We start from the raw sequence: 20,343 nt of genomic DNA, 5'->3' as shown, positions 1-20,343 counted from the left end.
GCTAGACTTCCAAAACAGGTTCAAAAAGGCCTTAGAATCATAGTTGGGAGTCATCTAGTCTAACCCCTGCAATGCAGGAATCTCAAAGCATCCATTGCAGATGGCCATTGAACATCTGCTTCAAAACCTCCCATGAAGGGGCGTCCACCACCTTCTGAGGGCATCTGTTTCAAGCAGCTCTTAGTCAGCCTTATCCAACAATCTGCTACCATGATAAAATGAACTCATTGCTTTGTAACCGAATCTGGAGACGACAGAGTATTGGAGCCTTCACAACAAGTCATATGAGAAAGTGTAGAAAGCCTTCCTATAGAAAGTATTTACTGTTTATTCATTATCAAGAGATACAGTAAAAGAGAAAGAAAGCTTGTTTGATACATTTTCTGCAAATCCATGCTGGGGCAGGAGTGGTGCCAGTTGAACCTAAAACTTCTAACTCTGCTGTTTCAGTTCTAGCTCTGCTAAGGAATGTATCCAAAGCTGAATGGGATTTGCCACTCCAAGTTAAGAAGCTAGCATCTATTTCTAACCAATTCTACTCTCTCGATACTGAGTTTATGATCTTATTAAAGATCCCAAATGTGGACTCTTCAGTTTTCACTTTAGTCTCTAGGAACTTACTTTCCCCAGGATGAGTACTCCCAGCTGACAGACGCTAAAGAACGCCCCTTGGACTTTGCCATTCACAGAGCCAATGAAGCAGCCTCCTTATCTGTCAGAGGTTCTCCAACCTCCACTTACATCAGCCAGCCTGGAAAAGCTTTTGGCTCTTGTGCATGATCGTAAGATGCTTCTACAAGAAACTGGAAGTTTCCACCATCCTTTTCCTTTCTCCAGGAAGCCTCAGCAGAGGCCTTCACCCAAATGCCCTCAAATGGCAAGTGGCGGCTCTCTCCTCCATCCTGTCACAACAGTCCCCTGCATTCCTCCTCTCCCATCCCCCAAGCAGGACCTGAGCACAATAGCACTTGCTCCCCTACTTTTGATTATGCACTACTTCCTGATACGTGTTCCTAAAATATTGGAGGACTTGTAATTTTCTCATTGCATGAGTGCTAAGTTTGCTCAACAGCCTTGAGTGAAGACTTTATCTGAAGGTTTTTGAAAGTCCAACTATATAATGTCTATCAGATCAACCCTATCCACATGCTTGTTGACATTCTCAAACAGCTGCTAAAGGTTGGTGAGGTGGGACTTCACTTTATTTTAGTTATTTTTATTTTATTTGAACTGCTTGTTGAGCGAGGTCCAAGCTCAACCAAGTGCTGAAGGTTGGCAGGGCAATAATTAGATGCAAGCTGCTCTTCCTATGAGGAAAATCTGGCAGAATTACAAACTTCTAAAATATCAGAATGTGCATACCTTACAGTTTGCTTACACTTGTTCTGAAAAGTTTCTATTCCTAGCAGAATACCTTCATCTGTCATTAGGCACACAGGCCTACACAATAATAAAACTATACTGTATTCTCAGTGTGACTTGGCAGTAGAAAAAGAAGTTAGGTTTACTTCCAGACATACAAGACTGCTCAAGGTGATCTAGAAAGGGTATTAGAAAATAGAGAGGGAACGGGCTGGCAAGTGAAAGTGTGTGTGTGTGTGTGTGTGTGTGTGTGTGTGTGTGAATCAGACAATGACCAGTACAGCATGTTTTCCTTGTGAATCCAAAAGGGAATTTAGGATTCTTTAATCTGTGTATCCCTTTGCTGACCACCAATAGTTATGAAAGCCGCTGATAAAGCACATATCACAGTTGCCACCCCCTTTTAGTAACTGGATCTTGGAGGATAATTGCATACAGTGAATGATGTAAAGTTCCTGTGAGAAAATTGGTTTTGATTGAATGCGACATGTATAATTTATTCATGCTGATATTTTAGGGTGTGAAACTATGTGAGATATTTAACAAAATAGCTTTTGTTCATTGAATTGGAAGTTATCACTTACTGTGGAAAGGAATAGCCATTTCTAAATCTTAATTTTTCATTTCTACTGGGGGGGGGCAGGCAGGTACCAATATCTTACCTGTATTTCTCCACACGAGGAGTATATAGGGTATTAGGGGTGGGGTGGTACCTCTGGTGGGGGTCACATCATGCTCCTTGTGGGGTAATTCATCCTTCTTAGGTTCCCACCCTGCACTCCGCTCTCACCTGTGGTTCCTAGAAGCTGTCAGCATGTGACAGCAGCCACACCTCAGGAATGGTTTTGACTGGCTGGCTAAACCAGGTGAGGGCAGCTGATGGGTCTTAAATCCTTGGTGAGTTGGGGACTTCCCCTGCATACAAAGTCATGCTCTGGCATATTGAATGGATGAGACCAATAGTGGGTCCAACGGTCAAGAAAGTGGTTTCTGCATGTGCTATAGAGGGGACAGATGGGGCTTATCAACCTGCTTTCCTTTGGAACACATCTGTGAGGCTGAGATGGGGTCATTGTCTGGGCAGCCCAGGATCTCCATACACAGTGTCCAGGCTTGCTTCCTGGGGAAGTCACTTAGGTATTGCTAACGCAGAGGTTTGACTTCACCGTTGGAGGTGCACTCCATTGGCGCTCAAGACAAGACGGATACCAACAGATTTTTTCCACCCAGCCCTGCAGAGAGAAGAGCTATTTCAGTTGGGGAAATGGTATAAAGGGAAGGGTTAAACATTCTCTCTTCAAGCACCTCTGCTGCATTCAGAATCTGAACCCCCTCTTTCCATAGCTGCTTTAAAGGGGGGGAAAGTTAGGAGAGCTGATCACCCAATGCATCTCTTTGGGCTGTGATAAAATCAGTTGAAGCTTATATATCTTTAGCACGGTGATTGTTATTCTTGTAACATTTAGTATTTGACTATTGGATAGGATAGGCCCCAAATTCCTGAAACATACTTTCTTAACTACATTAGAAGTGTTTGTAAAGCCACTACTTGATAGCAGCTTTTTCTGGCGCAGAACAATTATATGCCATTATGACTTTTGTCCTAGGAAGCTTTTTTAAAAAACAAAACCAGAACATGTTTTAGTGTCCTATTGTGTTGCACTACTTCAAAATAAGAAGGTTACTGATTTTTGCATACATAGCCTTGCACATTTTAGGATTGTTAATGACCTCCGAGAAACAGATTGTTTTTCTTTCTTCCCAAGCCAACACTTTCACTTGCCCTAGGGAAGCTTCCCTAAAGTAGGGTGGAGGTGTTCTGCTTCAGTGTAATGAATAAATCTGTAGGTGCCAAGCACTCAAAAAGCAACCATGTAAAAACAGTGTGGGACATCACAATAAATTATAACAGTACTTATTTTTTTTTCTTCAAGAGAGCTAATTTTAAAATACAATGGAAAATGCTGGGCTTCCATTTTCATTAGCTTAGAATCCATAGACAAGATGTAGCAGTATGATAAATATGGTCTGTTATTGGTCAGCCTCTGTGGCCATCTCAAGGCTCTGTTAATATTAATTAGCATGAATGCATTTGCTGATAAGTTCTTTTAAAATTTCTGTCTGGAGAACAATATGCAATTGAAGCAAATGGCATTGTTTCAGTCTTCCCCCACCCACCCTTTTCTTGAGCCCATCTTTTCAGACTGAAAGCATGAAAAGTTATTTTCTGGTGGTGTGATTAGATTGGGGCTGAACTCTCCAGCTGGCAGGCCTGTCTATGACTGGCGGCGGCCTGTCCCCAGTGCTTGTCATTTCCTGACATGCCTGACAGGATGGGGACAGCAGCCCCAGACAGGTTCATTAGATGGTGTTTTCTACAGCTGGGCTTAAAATAAAATAAAATAAATAAAATAGGCCATGCTTTGTCAAGGCTCAAGCTGTAGGGGCCTTTCTTGTTGGTTTAAACCTAGTCCTTGTTTTGACAAATTTTGATCTGTGCACTTTTTAGATTTTCTGACACATTTTTGCTTCCCTCCCCTTTGGCCTGCACTTTGTGCTCTCTGCCTTGTTGCTGCTTCAAAATCCTAACACAGTCTCCCCCAAGAGAGCACGGAGCATGCTTACCCAGGGCTTTAAAGAAAAATAGAGCCATACAGTAAACTAACAGTAATTGTTCATTTCCATGGTGATCAGCACAATGACAAGGGGAAGAAAACCTTGGGACTCTGAGTAAGCCAATTACAAGAAAAGTCGTGAGTTTTTATGGTGCCAGAAACATGCCATTTACATGAGAACATGATATCATTACTTGCAATCTATGCTGTCAAATGTATTGCTCTGCATGGCTGCCAGAAATATAAGCTGTCTTCATAACAGTATTTTGCTTTTTTGAAAAGTGCCAGAACAGGGATTTTATAAAAAGTCGACAATCTTTGAAGCAATATAATAACATTAAACAAGATTTTAAATTAAAAGCTATTTAGGTCTGATCAAATACCCATTTAGATGGGTTATTTTAAAATGTTTTATATTTACATTGTACATCATGAAAATTGTGTTGAATAACATGCTTATCTGACTTGAGTCTGTGGAATAGCTCAGGATATAATATCATATAAAATAAGCCTCTGTTTTCTCAGTGGACATCTTACTAATAAAATGATACAAAGAAGTCTAATCTCTGTTTATATTTCAATTTTCATGGAGTTGCATGAAGGTGCTCCCCATTTTACATATTCACATGGAAACAAAGTTTTCTGTTTTTATTAAATAACAGAATAATCCCTTACTGTGCCTAGTAATTACTCCAATTATGTTAAACTGGTAATTAGAAAGTAATTATTAACTTCTTCAATTTACTGACTGCTGGCTATTGTCTATATTCCACCTTCAGTACTGATCCTTAGAGAGAGTCTATTAATTTTGGATATTTTAAGTAGTGGAAGAATAGCCACATACAAAATGCTTGTCTAATTACAGGGTTGCTATCTAGGCACAAATGAAATTCTTTACTTGAATCGTTTACTTTGCTTCTCTCTGCCAAGCTGCTTGGCATATTACAGCCTTTTATGTTAGCTGCATTTAACGGCTTGTGGTATATCCAGTGCAGCTGAAAGCCAACCCCTTCATTCATAGAAATCCGAGCACTTACCTTTCCTTTGTATTGTTAGTTACTGCTGCTTTAGTTTGTGGTCTCTATGACAACTGTTTAAATTGGGATGGGCAACTGTCATCTGCAGTATTACCGAAAGAAAAGTGTTAGTGAGCACACAGTCCCATAGACAGAGCATTTCAATATAATCCAATTTTAATTGAGCTCCAGAGACTTTGATGTGCTGCAGAAGGTTGGGAGAAAGCTATTCCAGAGAGAAATTAAAGCAGCCCAGCAAGGCTTCACTACTCCAGACTGTCACCATTTTAAATAAGCATTAGCATCAGACTTAACCTTCCCCTATGGAACATCTCTTTCAGCCTTTTCCTGCTTTTTTGCCATATGTTACAAAGGCAAAGACACTTTCATCTTTCCATATACATTTTTACACCCTCTTGATTAGGTTTGAAAGGCATGTACTGGACTTGAGATGCATCAGAGGCTGTCTCTTGGACCTTGCTTTTGCAGTTCATAAAAAGAAATCGAAAGCAGGAAAGGGATTAGTTTGCAATTGTCATCTGGCGTGTGTTGGATTTTCTCTAGAAGGCTGCTGTGAAAGCAACCTAGCCTGATGCTAAAAAGTTAAAGATTAGACATTACAATTATTTTTAGCTTGGGACTTGCACATCCCCCTCCCCCACCCTGTGGGTATGTGGATACTAGCTTATTTGAGGATATGTGTGTCAGATAAGAGAGCCATCTTTAGCCATATGCACACAATACCCTTATGTTTGCCAACAGGGTACGGCCAGAAAATAGCCACGGGGGAATGGCAATCAGCAATGAGACGGATGCTGGCTAATAATAGGCGGAGAGGAGGGAATGCAAGCTCTTTAACAGATCACAAACATTGGAAGGATTCACTTATAGTTCTAGAAACAGTTTTTATTTCATTGCCTTGGGCGAAATGATTCCATTACTAGTATTAATTATGGCAGTGAGAGAAGACCCAAAGGACGCCGAATGTGGCTGCTTCAATTCTTGGATCTTAACTTTCTAACCACTTCTAGCATGCTCAGTCGTAAGCTCAAGTTATGGAGAGCATACAAGTATGTCAGAAGCCACAGTAGAGGAAAATGGGAAACAAGGCACTCGGGCTAGGATGGCACTCTGTTTTTTCTGTGTCTGTGTGGTGGGATACTCAAATGCAAGTACAAATGAAAAAAGACCTACCATACCACTTATTCACATTGCTGGGTCACCTTAGCCCTCGAAAGATTTAGAATGGCAAACAAGGGCAATATGTTATTTAAGAACGGTGTTGTGTTGTTTAATGTTAAAAGGTAAAGGTACCCCTGACCGTTAGGTCCAATCACGGACGATTCTGGGGTTGCGTGCTCATCTCGCTCTATAGGCCAAGGGAGCTGGCGTTTGACTGCAGACAGCTTCCTGTTCATGTGGCCAGCATGATTAAGCCACTTCTGGTGAACCAGCGCATGGAAATGCTGTTTACTTTCCCACCAGGGTGATACCTATTTATCTACTTGCACTTTGACATGCTTTCAAACTGCTAGGCAGGAGCTGGGACCGAACAATGGGAGCTCACCCTATCGTGGGGATTCAAACCACCGAAGACTTTCCACTGTATTTCCCCTATCCCGTGATTTTCAGTTTCTCCCCACCCAACCTTTCAGCATTCTCAATCCTCCTGTGCCGCATCTTGGGAGGAGCTGATAGTCCATTAGATTTTTTTCCCTTCTTCTGCAAACTTTGGAGCTTCCCCAAGCATGCTGATACCTCCATCACGTTTTCTGTCACCTTCTTTTGGCTACAGAACTGTTATAGCTTAGCACCTGGATTGGGATGTCTGTGTGCATGAAGACAAGCGCATGCACATAAAATATGTAAATTAGTATAAGGTTATAATTCATTGAGGGATGTTTTTGGCTCTTCCTTCAGTTACTGAGTTTTGAAGTTTGCTTTGCCCTCTTGTGGCAGCATTCTGGAGAATAAAATTATATTCCAACAGCAATAGCAGTACAATAAAAATTACCACTAAAATGAAGGTGCTATTTGCACTCAAATTAAGCAGCAGCCTTCTCCATGGGTTTCAGCCTGGGCATGACTGGGCATTTTCCAGCCTTGGCTGGAAAAAGACACTTCTTGCCACTGAGGCTAGTTGGGCATCCAGTGGCATGGTTGAATCAAGGAATACTCCCAGATTACTTACTTGATCATTGCACCAGTAGGAGTGTCTTCTTGGGAGTCTTCCGCAGAGACTGCATGAGACTATCCATTTTAGGGTAGGCTTAACGGGGGGAGCCCAATGAGGAAAGGTTAAAGGAACTGGGTGTGTTTAGCCTGGAGAAGACCAAGGACTGGAGGAATATAATAGCAGTCTTCAAAGATGTGAAGGTTTCTTAAGTGGAAGAAGTCTTGTCCTATGCTGCCCCAGAGGAGTAGATGTAATGAACTTACAGGAGAGTAGATTTTGATTCAGCATTAGAGAAAATTTCAGAGCAGTAAGATGAGTTTAACTATGCAATTAATTAGCACGGGGAGAAATAGGCTCTCCTTTGTCATTCAACCAAAGGCTGGATTTTTTGCATCAAGCAGAAATTTGAACTTGGTGACCTACAATATCTTCTCCAAATATGACCATGTGAAGAAAACAGTCCATGGGCTGAATACTGCCATAGCATGCTGGAGAGAGCAGAAAACAAAAGCAAGAGTAAATAAATATAAATCTGACCTATGGGGAATTTCATCCAGATCCCAAGTAAGACAATCAGATCCTGAGCTGCTATGTAATGTATGATTTTACCTCCAAGCTAAACCTTTTCCCTTGCATAAAGAAACATAAATATATATTGTTTCCCTGACTTAAAGAAATGTGTATGGTTTGCCCATGTATATTTATGCATACTGTCACATTCTACCTACTTGTTTTCCTTTCATGTGAATGTTTCCCTTTATGACAGAAAAATAGGTATTTCACACAGTTTCATAGAGAGAGAGAGAGAATATATGTCCCTCTTTGTTTTCTCAGGATTTTTCATTGTTTGTATTCTAAGGTTTCTTTATTATTAATATTTCTAGTTTATTTCTCCACAGATTTTAAATACGTTTCATTAACTTGTGTGAACAACATTACATGTTAAGAAAGGTCCAATTCTAGCATAACTCCACATTTTGGTATCTGGCTGCAGCTTCTGTGACATACAGAACATCACATGATCCTAGATATACATTTTTAGCATCTTAAATCCACTGATGTCTCTAATTTCTTCTAGGACATTGAATGCTTAGCATTAACAAAAAAATACCCTATACAGAAACTGGTATAAATCAAGGAGTTATTGTTTTAGATTACCTCACATTTTGCATAAAGGTTTATGGTATTTAGTATCATATATCAAAGGAAACTAAATGTCTATCAAGGTATATTGTAAGGTGACTTGATACGTGTGTAATTATGTACACAGAAGAAGACATTTGATGCTAAAAATCTCCTTAATCTGATAGACAAAGGCCTTGCATGATCTACTGATTCGATGTTTAGCTGGTAAAGTTTGTTCTGGGGTAAGCTGCATTGATCAAATAGTGAATATAATTAATCATTAGAATACACCTAGCAAATTCTTAATTACTTGGAGTCTTTAGTACAAGGCATGTTCTACAACATGATTCACGGATAGCTATCGTATATGAGCAATAACTGATGGGATTGTACCTATGCACCAACTCAAATAAGGTGTCCTTGTAGTCCCACTGTTCTTTAAACCTAAGCTGTGCACCTTTTTTCTTTGCTTTTTAGCCAACTAGAATTATTACTGTAATTCATTCCATGTCAGAGAACCATAAATAAATAAATAAATCATGGAAGTTTGCTTTCTAAAACAGACTTTAGACTATAAATAAGAATGTAACTCTATCCAAATATTCATAAGATGTGGACAGCCATACATTTAATCCAAATGTGAAGTATATTTACTCCGAAGTAAGTTCCACAGAGGTCATTGACATTCACTTCCTAGGTGATATACCGTACTTAGAATTGCAGCCTTAGAAATCAAATCAGGTCATTAATCAGTTCCCAAAAGTGGAAGGCTAAAAAAGAAGCTTAAAAGGTGATGATAATACTATTGTCAAGTCTTTCGGTAGTAACAAAAAATTTTGCTTTCAGGTATCTGCTTCTAGCTTGTGGTCACCTTAAAAACCAGCATGTTGCTATGATAAAAATTTCCTGCTATTGCTATTGTCATTGTCAAACTGCAGAACCGAAATATTTGTCCACATGTTGCATTTTTGTATTTTCCTCTTGTCTGGTTTCTCATTAATAGAGGTATGATACCTGTTGGAGGACTGTAACCCAGTAAAAAAATTCTGGTTGATTACTTCACTGACAAATAACTTGAGTCAGTTTTGCTTTCTCTGAACTTCCCTTCGCTTTCATTTGACCAACATTTCCTTCAGTAACAGGATTTTCTCAGGGGTTTTCTTTCATCTCAGTTCCCTTAGAATAGGTGGCTGATGATTCATAGGGTCGCAGATTTGGCAGGAGGTGATCTTTTTAAAGTGTGACATTGCCCAGCAAACAGGGGGGAATGGCATCATATCACATAAAAAGAATTCTTCAAGATACAGGAAAAGAATAATACTTAAGCATAAGTCGGTTTTTATTAGTAGCACCAAAATCACAAGTCAAAAATTGTTCTTTTTCTTTTGTAGGTTCTTGCTTATACAGAAGGCCTTCATGGAAAATGGATGTTCAGCGAAATTCGAGCTGTTTTCTCAAGACGTTACCTTCTTCAGAATACAGCCTTGGAGGTGTTCATGGCAAACAGAAGTATGTTCACTGCATATTTTGAATAAAGTATTTGTACATCTGTTTAAAAGCTAACAGATCTGAAAATGTGCACCCAGAAGTGATATTTAGTTTCTCACTTTTTGCTTCCAGGCAGAAGTAATGATCCATACATGCCAATGCATGGGACAGTGGGAAAGAGGAGGCTTCACTGAGCCCCAGCTGCTGTAGTGGGATGGCTCATATTCTGAATTTTACTCAGTTTTTAGATCAAATATTTGGTGCACTTCATGAACAAAATATTAACAACAAATGCGATTGACTTCAGGTTATCAAAGTAATTTTGTTTTTATTTGTTAGCAATGTTGGCTATGGGAAGGAGCTTTTCCATCCATAGAAGGTGAAATTTGGATCCTACCTGATATATCTCTGATAGGCCACATGATATGCTTTATCAACAGCTATGAGTAGAACAATGGCTATGTTCTACTCTGCTGTCAGAGGCAGTATGCCCCTGAATACCAGATACTGAGACTTGCTAGTGGGGAGAGTGCTGTACCTCTCAGGTAATGGCTTTTGGGTTTCCCACTGTGAGAACAGGGTGCTAGACTAGATGGTCCACTGGCCTGATCCAGCAGGCCCTTCTTATGTCCTCACACTATAATATTTAAACAACAACGTAATGCTTTAAAATTATTAGACTTCAAAATATAATGAATCTTAAGCAGCTGAGAGTGTAACTTTGCCATCTGATGAATTTGTTGATAGCATAAAATCTGTGTATTGCAAAAAAAGTAAACATAACAATTAACCATTCATTTGAGCACAGTGAATTCTCCAGGAAATGACCTGCAAACATCACTGAAATTACTGGAATGTTCTTGTGTAAAACAAAGCTGATATTGTGTTCCCCCACAACTGAGTCCAAAATATGGAGACTATTAGTTATAAATCGGAGGAGAAAATTGTCTGTCCATTGTGTTATAGAATGGGTGGTGTATATGTATACCAGGAAATAACACTTCAGGAATTAACTTTTACGCCCAAATTAGCAATTATGTAAAACAAGTGTCACTTTTCAAAGGATCCAAGTATGTATTTTAGATGTAAAAAGCAGTGTTAATCACCACAATATTAAAGCAATGTAATTGGTATGAACAAACAGCAGTTCTGGTGAATTTTTAAAGTAACCAATGAGCATTCTGTTCAATGTGCTACAGACTGATCAGGTGAATGTGCACCTTTCTTCCGGAGTATGGTTTTCTGCAAGTTAGGACCTTGATCCACAGTATAGATCTGCCTACCTTTCTATGTAGGAATCTGAGAAGGGTCCTTTAAAGTGCCTTGGTTTCATAGAAGGATAAAGTTACAGCCAATGACCTTTTCTCACCTCCCTTCTTTGGTAACTATATATCAATATGGAGATGAAAGAGATGGCTTCATGGCTGTGGAGTCCCAGCTGCATAGCACTCTCCCCTCAGAAATTCAGCTGACACCATCAGTGGTCTTCTTTTGTCACCAAGTTAAGAGCTGCCTGTTTATGCAGGACTTTGGGTCATGCAAACTGTAGTTGATATTGGGCCTCCCAGTTTGATGAGATTTGCTGATTGGTTGTGATCTTACGTATAGCAGTGTAACTGTTATTTTATACTATGTGTAAAATATTACTTGCACCCTGAGATTTTTAGCTGGGCTAAAAATAGTTTAATAAATAAATATACATTATCATATAGATTTATTAAAATATTTGTTTGTTTGTTTGTTTGAATAACACCAGGCTCTTTAATCTTTAGACGTCTCTTGAAGACTCTGTATGCCAACAGACCTATTCAGTTGCTTATGATTATGATTATGAGCAAGTCATTCTTGTGACTATTTTGCATCATTTTATTATATTTTATTTATTGCGGCACCTTGATATTGTATGTGAGTGGGCTGTATAGTAATACTTTTACTTATAAATAAATGTAATTTTTTTGTGAGATATCATGAGGTGTTGTACACAGAAACATCTGTTTGCACATTAGTCAGTTCCTAACATCTCAATTCTGCTTGTCCAACAGCTTCCGTAATGTTCAATTTTCCTGACCAAGCAACAGTCAAAAAGGTTGTGTACAGCTTACCTCGTGTTGGAGTAGGAACCAGCTATGGCTTGCCACAAGCTAGGTATCATGATATATCTTATGTCCTGTTTTCTTTTGTGGTAACTTCAGAGTAGATTCACACAAGATTGTCATGTGATGATAATGCATGAAAGCTCGATTATGTGGAGCATCTATCATGCGTCAGTGATCATAGTCACGGAAACATTGCATTACTTTCAAGTAAAATCATTTGTGGGTGTCATGTCCATTCACTCTCAGATCGCTTCCTGTTCAGACAGGAATCATAATCGTTAAACAGGTTACTGCCAGGTGTTCTGGAATCGTCATCAAGATGGAATTAACAGATTAGTTTTTAACAGTGCAATTCTATAAATGTTTATTCCGTCCCACCGACTTCATTGGCGACTCACAGGAAAGTATGCTTACAATTGCAGCCTAAATTACTTATAATATACATTCTTTTTAAAGTATAATTAGAAAAATCCACCATCACCATCACTGTATTTTAGTCTGTTCCACTTACAGGAAAATTATTGTTTAAATAGTGTGTGGATCTTTCACTGTTTTGATTTTTTAAAAATGTTGCCTACTCTACTGTTACAAGTCAGAGACTCTCTATCCCTTTGTGTAGAAATTAGATTTTTACGAAGGGATGCCTGTTCACTGGCGTTTAATGCTAACAGCACAGAAAATGTATGTAAGGATTTTACTTATGTTTAAAATGTCATAAACATGATAAAGATGCTCACGATGGCAGGGATACTGGTTATTTAGAAGATTTTGTTAACCCCCAGCCTCATAGGACACAGTTCACCAACCAACGCTCTCCCATCTCCTACCGAAATGCTTGCTAGTCATTCTGACACACAAGTGCTTAGGGAATATTGCTTCCTGGGTGTTGAGATGTTGCTGTTTTCCAATAAACAAAAGTAACATTTCCATATACACATTTGCGGTAGTATATCCAAAAGGTAATGTGACTTGATCAAAGCTGGGCAGATTTAGAAAACACCACAGTAGTGTGTCCTTCCTACCTTATTTGAAACATAAGGGCATGGAACCAATTTACTGTGCATAATTTATTTAACTCTGCCACAGTAATTCACACTCCATGAATTTCTTCAGCTATCTTACCAGTAGGAAGCTATCAGAAGAGATTTGTTTTGCATCATATTCTGTCAAATCAGAAGGTAGCATCCAAAAATAAAAGCCCTTAAAGGATCCAAGTAATGCCTAAAAATAAGTAGATTGTACTAATACTGTGAGTGAAATAAAATATTCCAACATTTCCAAAATGTGAGTGGAACAAATTGCTCTACTCCGCCATTCTGTATCATACAAAGTTAATTATATTGCACATATGATTTCTGCGGGTATAGTTCTTTTACACCAAATATATAACAGTCCTTGTAATAATAAGTCTATAAAGTTAGTTAATATGATCCCCATCCAGCAGATGAGACCAATAAAGCTGAAAGAGAGGGGCTTGCTTAAGACCACTGAGTGAATTCATGGTACAAGTGAGATTTTAAACAGGAACTACTATGACTATTTATTTAAATTTGTATACCACTCTTCATCCGAAGATCACAATATAAAAATAGAAAATGAGAACACAAAATACACAATAAAAACAAGAACAATAAAAACCAGTAACCTCCCCCCCCCCAAAAAAAAACAATTTTAAGGCCATACAGCCAAAGGCCTGGTCAAAGAGAAATGTTTTCTCCTGGCGCCTAAATATATGAATGTGCCAGGCAAGCTTCCCTGCAGAGAGCATTCCACAAGTAGGAAGTTCTCACAGAAAAGACCCATTCTCGTGTTGTCACAATCCAGACCTCTCTTAAAGGAGGCACACCAAGAAAGGCCTCAGACGATGATCCAAGTAGGTTCATATGGAGAAAGGTGTTTTTTGAAGTATTGTGATCCTGAGGCATTTAATACCAGCCCTTTGAATTGTGTGGAGTAACCAATGGGCAGCCAATGCAGTTGCGCCAGGATCAGTGAAATATGCTCAAACCATCTTGCCCCGTGAGCTACCTGGCTGCAACAACTCAAGTTTCTGAACCATCTTGACAGGCAACCCAACATATAGGTAAAGGTAAAGGGACTCCTGACCATTAGGTCCAGTCGTGGCCGACTCTGGGGTTGCGGTGCTCATCTCGCTTTATTGGCCGAGGGAGCCGGCGTACAGCTTCCGGGTCATGTGGCCAGCATGACTAAGCCGCTCCTGACGAACCAGAGCAGTGCATGGAAACGCCGTTTACCTTCCCGCCGGAGCGGTACCTATTTATCTACTTGCACTTTGAGGTGCTTTCGAGCTGCTAGGTTGGCAGGAGCAGGGACCGAGCAATGGGAGCTCACCCCATTGTGGGGATTCGAACGGCCGACCTTCTGATCAGCAAGTCCTAGGCTCTGTGGTTTAACCCACAGCGCCACCCGCGTCCCTATAGCATTTTGCAATAATCTAGCCTAGAATTACCAGAGCACAGACGGCACAGGCTAATCTGGTCCAGATAGGGGTGCAGCTGATGGAAGGCATTCTATACCACTGAGGCTACCTGAGCCCCAAGTGACAGCAATGGATCCAGAAGTATCCCCCAAACCACATACCCACCCCTTCAAATAGAGTATAACCCCATCAATAGCAGTTAAACTAGTGTAGGGAACCACCCACTAGCAGTGCCTCAGTTTTACCTGGATTGAGCTTCAGTTTGTTGGCTCTCATCCAGTCCATTGTCTGATTGCAGTTCTGCACAGCTACTCTCATACAAGTTCAATTAAATTTTAAAAGATTCATGAAAGTACTACTATAATTATATTGGATTGTAAACGCAGTGTTTACATCTAGTGTTCTGGTTAGCATGTATTCTATATGTTCTAATAACAACTAAGTCTTTTTCAACAACGGTGTGAAAAAGAATACATAATTCTGAGTTATAAAATGCTAATAAGTTTGCAATATAGAAACAACTATTAGAATGTGTTCTTTAAATTTAATTCCTAGACGAATTTCTCTGGCCACTCCCCGTCAACTGTATAAATCTTCCAATATGACTCAGCGTTGGCAACGAAGGGAGATTTCAAACTTTGAGTATTTGATGTTTCTCAATACTATAGCAGGTAAGTCTTTTGTCTCTTTAATCCTTCATAATATGCTTATGTTTGTCAACTTCTTGAGCACCGTGACTTGATAGAATACACTTATCTATCTGGAATTTAGCTGTGGCTGTATGATAGATTCTGAAAAACTCACATTAAATTTTATCGAAAAATGCACAACCTATCACCCAGACTTCAAATTTATTTATTGTGGTGGTGGTTGTTCTTTGCTCTCCTTCTGCCATTTCCTCTGCTGACAGCTTTGTCTGAAGCTTTATTAGAGTCAACAAACCATTGCCAGTGTGTGTCTGGAAATAATAATGGGAAAATGTAATTTCGCTACTTCGTCATTCTTAGCAACAGCAACTAGACAGCAAAATAACAGTAGTATCCTGCCTAGTACAGATGTCACCTAGGTGGTGTTATGATTAAATTGCGGCATCTTCCCTTTTTTAGCACCTTGAACTGGAATGCATGAGAACTGATCTTTAAAATTAGGCCCACGATTCAAAACCTTTCTACATGACTTAATGAGAGGTGGGTCTCACTAGCACTTGAAACTAATTAATGCATGCTGGCTTGAAATATAAAATGATATACAAGGATTTACTGTTAACATACAACAGCATGGTTGTTGTACCATTAATATATCAATATCACAGCATCCAAAAATAATACAAATCTTGCCACAGGTAAATTTTCTCAGGTGGAATGAAATTCAGCTGAATGTCCATTGAGCCTTAGGTAGGAGCTGAAGGAATGCACACACACACAAAAAATGTGCAAACATGTTGGTATTTATTTTGTATCATATTCTATAAATATATGATTAGTAAGTCATGCTTAGGCCTGGGCCAGGCAAAACCATGCAGACCAGATACATTTCACTTTGAAAATGACTCAGTATGATTAATTTGTTAGTCTGTAGCATGGGATTTATTACAGTAATAATTCAGTACTATGTAGAGCCATAAATCCCATTTAATGAATTTTAGATGTTAGAATAACCTACCATAATAGTGGATCATTATGCAATGACATTAACTTTCTTAAGCTAGTATGCTATAAATACTTTAATGATAATATCTAGCATTTATATAGCACTTAGAGTGCTCAAAAAAATTCACATAAATTAGCTCAAGAATCCTGATAGCAATCCCATTTGGTAGCCTAGTATTATTGTAGATTTCCCTTTATCAATATTTTTCTATATTTTTTGTCTCCTTTCCACCTGCTTTGAGATATAAGAACTCACTTAGGAGCAACCAAAACAAAAAAAAATCCTTCCAGTAGCACCTTAAAGACCAACTAATTTAGTTCTTGGTATGACCTTCGTGTGCATGCACACTTCTTCAGGAGCAACCATTTCATTTTCGAGTTTTCCCTTGCCTAAATAAATGAACAGAGACATCTTGGGTCATCTTTCATTGAACCCACTGCGTTGCCTTAGCCATACAGGCGTAAGAGCCCAGTTGGAGTAGACCAGAGGCCCATCTCATCCAGCATTCTGTTCCCAGAGTGACCAACCATGTTTCTGTTGGAAGCGCATAGCTGAAGGGCTTAAGACAATAGCCCTCTCCCATAGTTGCTTCCAAGCAACTGGCATTCAGAGGCATAGTAACTCCAGCCCTGGAGGCAGTATATGGCTATAGTTGCTAGTAGCCATTGAAGACTTTATCCTCCATGAATTTGTCCAGTACCCCTTTAAAACCATCTAAGTTGATGGCCATTGCCATAGCAAATTTAATACATTTATTAAGTTCTGTGTTAAGAAGTACTTACTTTTTCTGTCCAGAATCGCCCATTGGATGACCCTATCAATTATCTCTCTATTCGCTTTCTGCACATCATGCATAATTTTTACTCCTTTCTTGTCTGGTTCACCCCCCCACAAACTAAAAAGGCCCAGCAGTTTCTGTATAAAGGAGTTGCTTCATTCCTCTCATCAGAATTGGTTGCCATTTTCAGTTCTGTAATATCCTTTCTGAGATCTGGCAAACAAAATTGTTCACAGTATTCCAAATATGTTGCATTAAATATTTTTATACAGATATTGTGATATTAGCAAGTTTTCAATCCCTTTCTTAATTCGTCCCTATTATGGAATTTGCCATTTCCACAGTTGTCATACACAGTGTTTTCATTGAGCTGTTCATAATCTTTTCCTGACCAATCACCATCAGCTCAGAATCCATCAGTGTATATGTGAAATTAGGATTTTTTGCACCATTGTGCATCAATTTACACTTACACTGAATTGCCCTCTTGCTCATCCTAGCTCTAGGACAGGGGTTGTGTCCTGGTGTCCAACAGTCCCCTTCCCCTGCTGAAAATAACCTTGAAAGATGCATTATTTTGTAGGCGATATAATAGGTTGTGGTGGCCACAATAATTTATCTGGTTTTCAAATGGGCCCATGGGCCCAAAAAGGTTGACACCCCCTCCTCTACGCCACTTACAAACAAGTTAAAAACGCTGGTCCTTGGGGACCACACTTCTTCCTACATCCCATCACTGTGAGAAGTGTCCATTGCGTCTTAAATCTTTGCTTACTGTTCTTTAAACAATTACTGATGTCGAAGAAGACCTGCCCTTTTATCCCATGACTGCTACGTTTACTTAAGTGCCTCGGAGAGGGACTTTGTTGAAAGCTTTTTGAAAATCCAAGTAAACATTAGGGATGGAGGATAATTTTGCTTGGTTTGTATATTTAAGTGAACTAACCTAATTTGCACCTCTTAGAATTATATACAGATCAGAATGTAATTCTTCAGATTTTATACCTCTAAATTTAATGATACAGTTTTTGAATGAAGACACCAACATCAATTTAAAAGTATGTACGGTATTTTAGGATCAAATACATTTGGAAACGAGTGCATTGAGACAAAATATGTATGTATATATGAATTTTCATACAGCTATTTAATTTTTAAAAATCCACAGATTAATGCAGAAATTGGACTGAACAAATTTATGAATAAACACATGAAATAGGCTAAACCATCCATCTCTAGTATACACTCCTATCCACATGCTTAACATTCTCAAAGAACAGAAAGAAATGGGACTTGTATATGCAGAAACCATGTTCTTTCATCTTATGCAAGACTTGTTTTTCTATATGATTGATATTTTCCTTCATTCATGCTTTCCACCAGTTTACCCATACACATTAAGCTAACTAGCTTGACATGGATTCTGGATTTTCTGTGGATACCTATAAAAACAAAAATGTGTTATATTTACTGCTAGCTAGTCGTTCTTCCTTCCTTTTGCCTATCCATTTGTTTGAGGGATATAAGCACCTTGCTTGATGCAGTTACAGTCCTCATCAAATAAAGTTTTGATGATAAAGGAGAAGTAACATAGCTGTCATGCATGGTAATAATGGTTAGGGACCAGATCTAAATCTGTATTCAGTGAGCTCAATAGAAGTTATTGATGCATAAATGAGATTCACTACATGAGTCTTTCTTAATCTGTTCACAAAGCAGAATAGGAATATAATAATACATTTACAGATTAGAGCTTTAGGAGATTTACAGTGTAATCCTGTATATGTCTACTCAGAAGTAAGTGCCACTGAGTTTAGAGGGACTTAGGCTGCAATCCTATACATATTTAACTGGGAGTAAGCCCCATTGTGGGCTTGCTTCTGCATAAATAAGAATAGGATTGCACTCTAGTTAATCTTAATGGATTTGCAGACGTTCCTCATATACTAATCTCATCCATTTTAAAATAATGCTCTAAATCAATCAAAGAACTGCAAAATCTATTCACTAATAAAATAATAATAATAACAAACCAGCAAGGAAGTTGCTAAAAGTAAGGCGAACATCTCATCGCTTCCATAACTGTATTTGTAGTTTGCAGTCAGAATGGTTGTCTGGAGTCTGAGAGCTCTTCTTTTGACAAACATACCCAGTTGCTTTCTCTCTACTTCGTTCTGCTCCCAAGGTCTTCACCTCTTCTCTGCCCCTCTTGTCACTGGACATATTTCATCATGTTTACAGCGCTGTGTGGTTTCTTTTTCTTTTTCCAAAGGTAAACATGGCACTCTGCTGCTTATCAGTCAGTGTAAGTTTTATACTCTGCCTGCCCCTGGCTTTTGTCTTTATTTTGTAGACGTAGGACTTCCTGACTGGGAATTCTTGGAGAATTGAGCAGAGTCAGAATTATTTATAAAATTCTGACTCTGCACAATTCTCAGGAATCCCCTGATTTATAGAGAGGAGAAGGAGAAACCACTACTTTTACTGATTCAGCACCACTTTTCTCACTAGAAAATGAAAGATGCTATATGTAATAAGCAATTAAAAATAACAGAACTGCAAGCACTACACTTTCACTTTAATTACTATAATATTAATAAAAGATCCTTCCACTGGAAAAGATGGAAGAGTCAGATGGTTCAGTCTAGCAGCCAGAATTATGTCTCACTGCAATACTTGCGTCTGTTTTTAGGTGGCAGATTAATCATGCTTCAGATATAGATATAGATATAGATGATATAGATTTAGATATAGATAAAATAAAAAATAATATACCTCATATGTCAAAACAGAAAATAGTGAATAAGAAAGAAGAGCATGCAGACTTGGTTGTAAATGATATTCTATAAGAAGTGGAAAGTATTTTTTAACTAATATAAAATGTTAAAGCTCTAATTAGTAAAAATGAATATTCACACATATAGTTAGCTGAAAACCATACACTACAAAGGGTGAGCAATATTCTCTTTATTTCAGATGGAAAGTATTTTTAACATGTTAGTAGAAAATTGACATATTCAGGTAACGAATTCAGCCCTACTTCTTCCCTCTCCATTTAGCATTTTCCACTTTTTTACTCTGTGATGTACAAGCCCTCACTGGTTAATTATGTATATATTTAGCTACTGCATGTGTTGGGCTTATTATTGTCATCTAATTAGATGTAACTTGAACTGCTTGCATCTAGAAAAACCATTAAAAATTCTTTCCTAATGACCTAGAGATGACAAAATGTCTGTAAAGTGTGAAGAAGTAGACAAGCACAGGAACATCGCTTTTAAAGAGTGTTAATCCAGATGCTGCAATCATCTAATTAAACAATATTTTGCTGTCATTAACATTTTCACCAAGGAATTGCAGTTATAATTTCTTTGTCAGCTGTCTCTACATCACTTTACCTTCAAGACTGAAGTGCCATATAAAAACATTAAATTGGATGGTTTAATTAAAAAGTTATTTTTAATGAAGAAACATATTCCAGTATTTCTGAGATCTCATTTTCTGTGCCTCAGTTTTTATTGTTCAAGTAGATTAGTGTCATAGGCTTGCAATATTTAATATTCAGCCTTTAACATTAATCTCTATAAGCCTAGTTGA

At 38.5% G+C, this 20,343-nt stretch overlaps 1 protein-coding gene across 3 annotated transcripts in view; it reads left to right on the top strand.

Annotated features, from left to right (window-relative positions):
* The window catches only part of NBEA (neurobeachin), a 341,694-nt gene that overhangs the window by 243,646 nt on the left and 77,705 nt on the right, over positions 1-20,343 (top strand). For all 3 annotated transcript variants that reach the window (XM_081909292.1, XM_081909293.1, XM_081909291.1), the window contains 3 exons: positions 9,686-9,803; positions 11,825-11,927; positions 14,874-14,989. In XM_081909292.1, the coding sequence (XP_081765418.1) occupies positions 9,686-9,803; positions 11,825-11,927; positions 14,874-14,989 (337 nt within the window). The remainder of the gene's footprint in view (positions 1-9,685; positions 9,804-11,824; positions 11,928-14,873; positions 14,990-20,343) is intronic.

The sequence above is a fragment of the Podarcis melisellensis genome (genome assembly GCF_964234715.1).
Source record: "Podarcis melisellensis genome assembly, chromosome: 4".
Taxonomy (NCBI): Eukaryota; Metazoa; Chordata; class Lepidosauria; order Squamata; family Lacertidae; genus Podarcis; species Podarcis melisellensis.
This window is presented reverse-complemented; position numbering and strand designations above follow the sequence as displayed.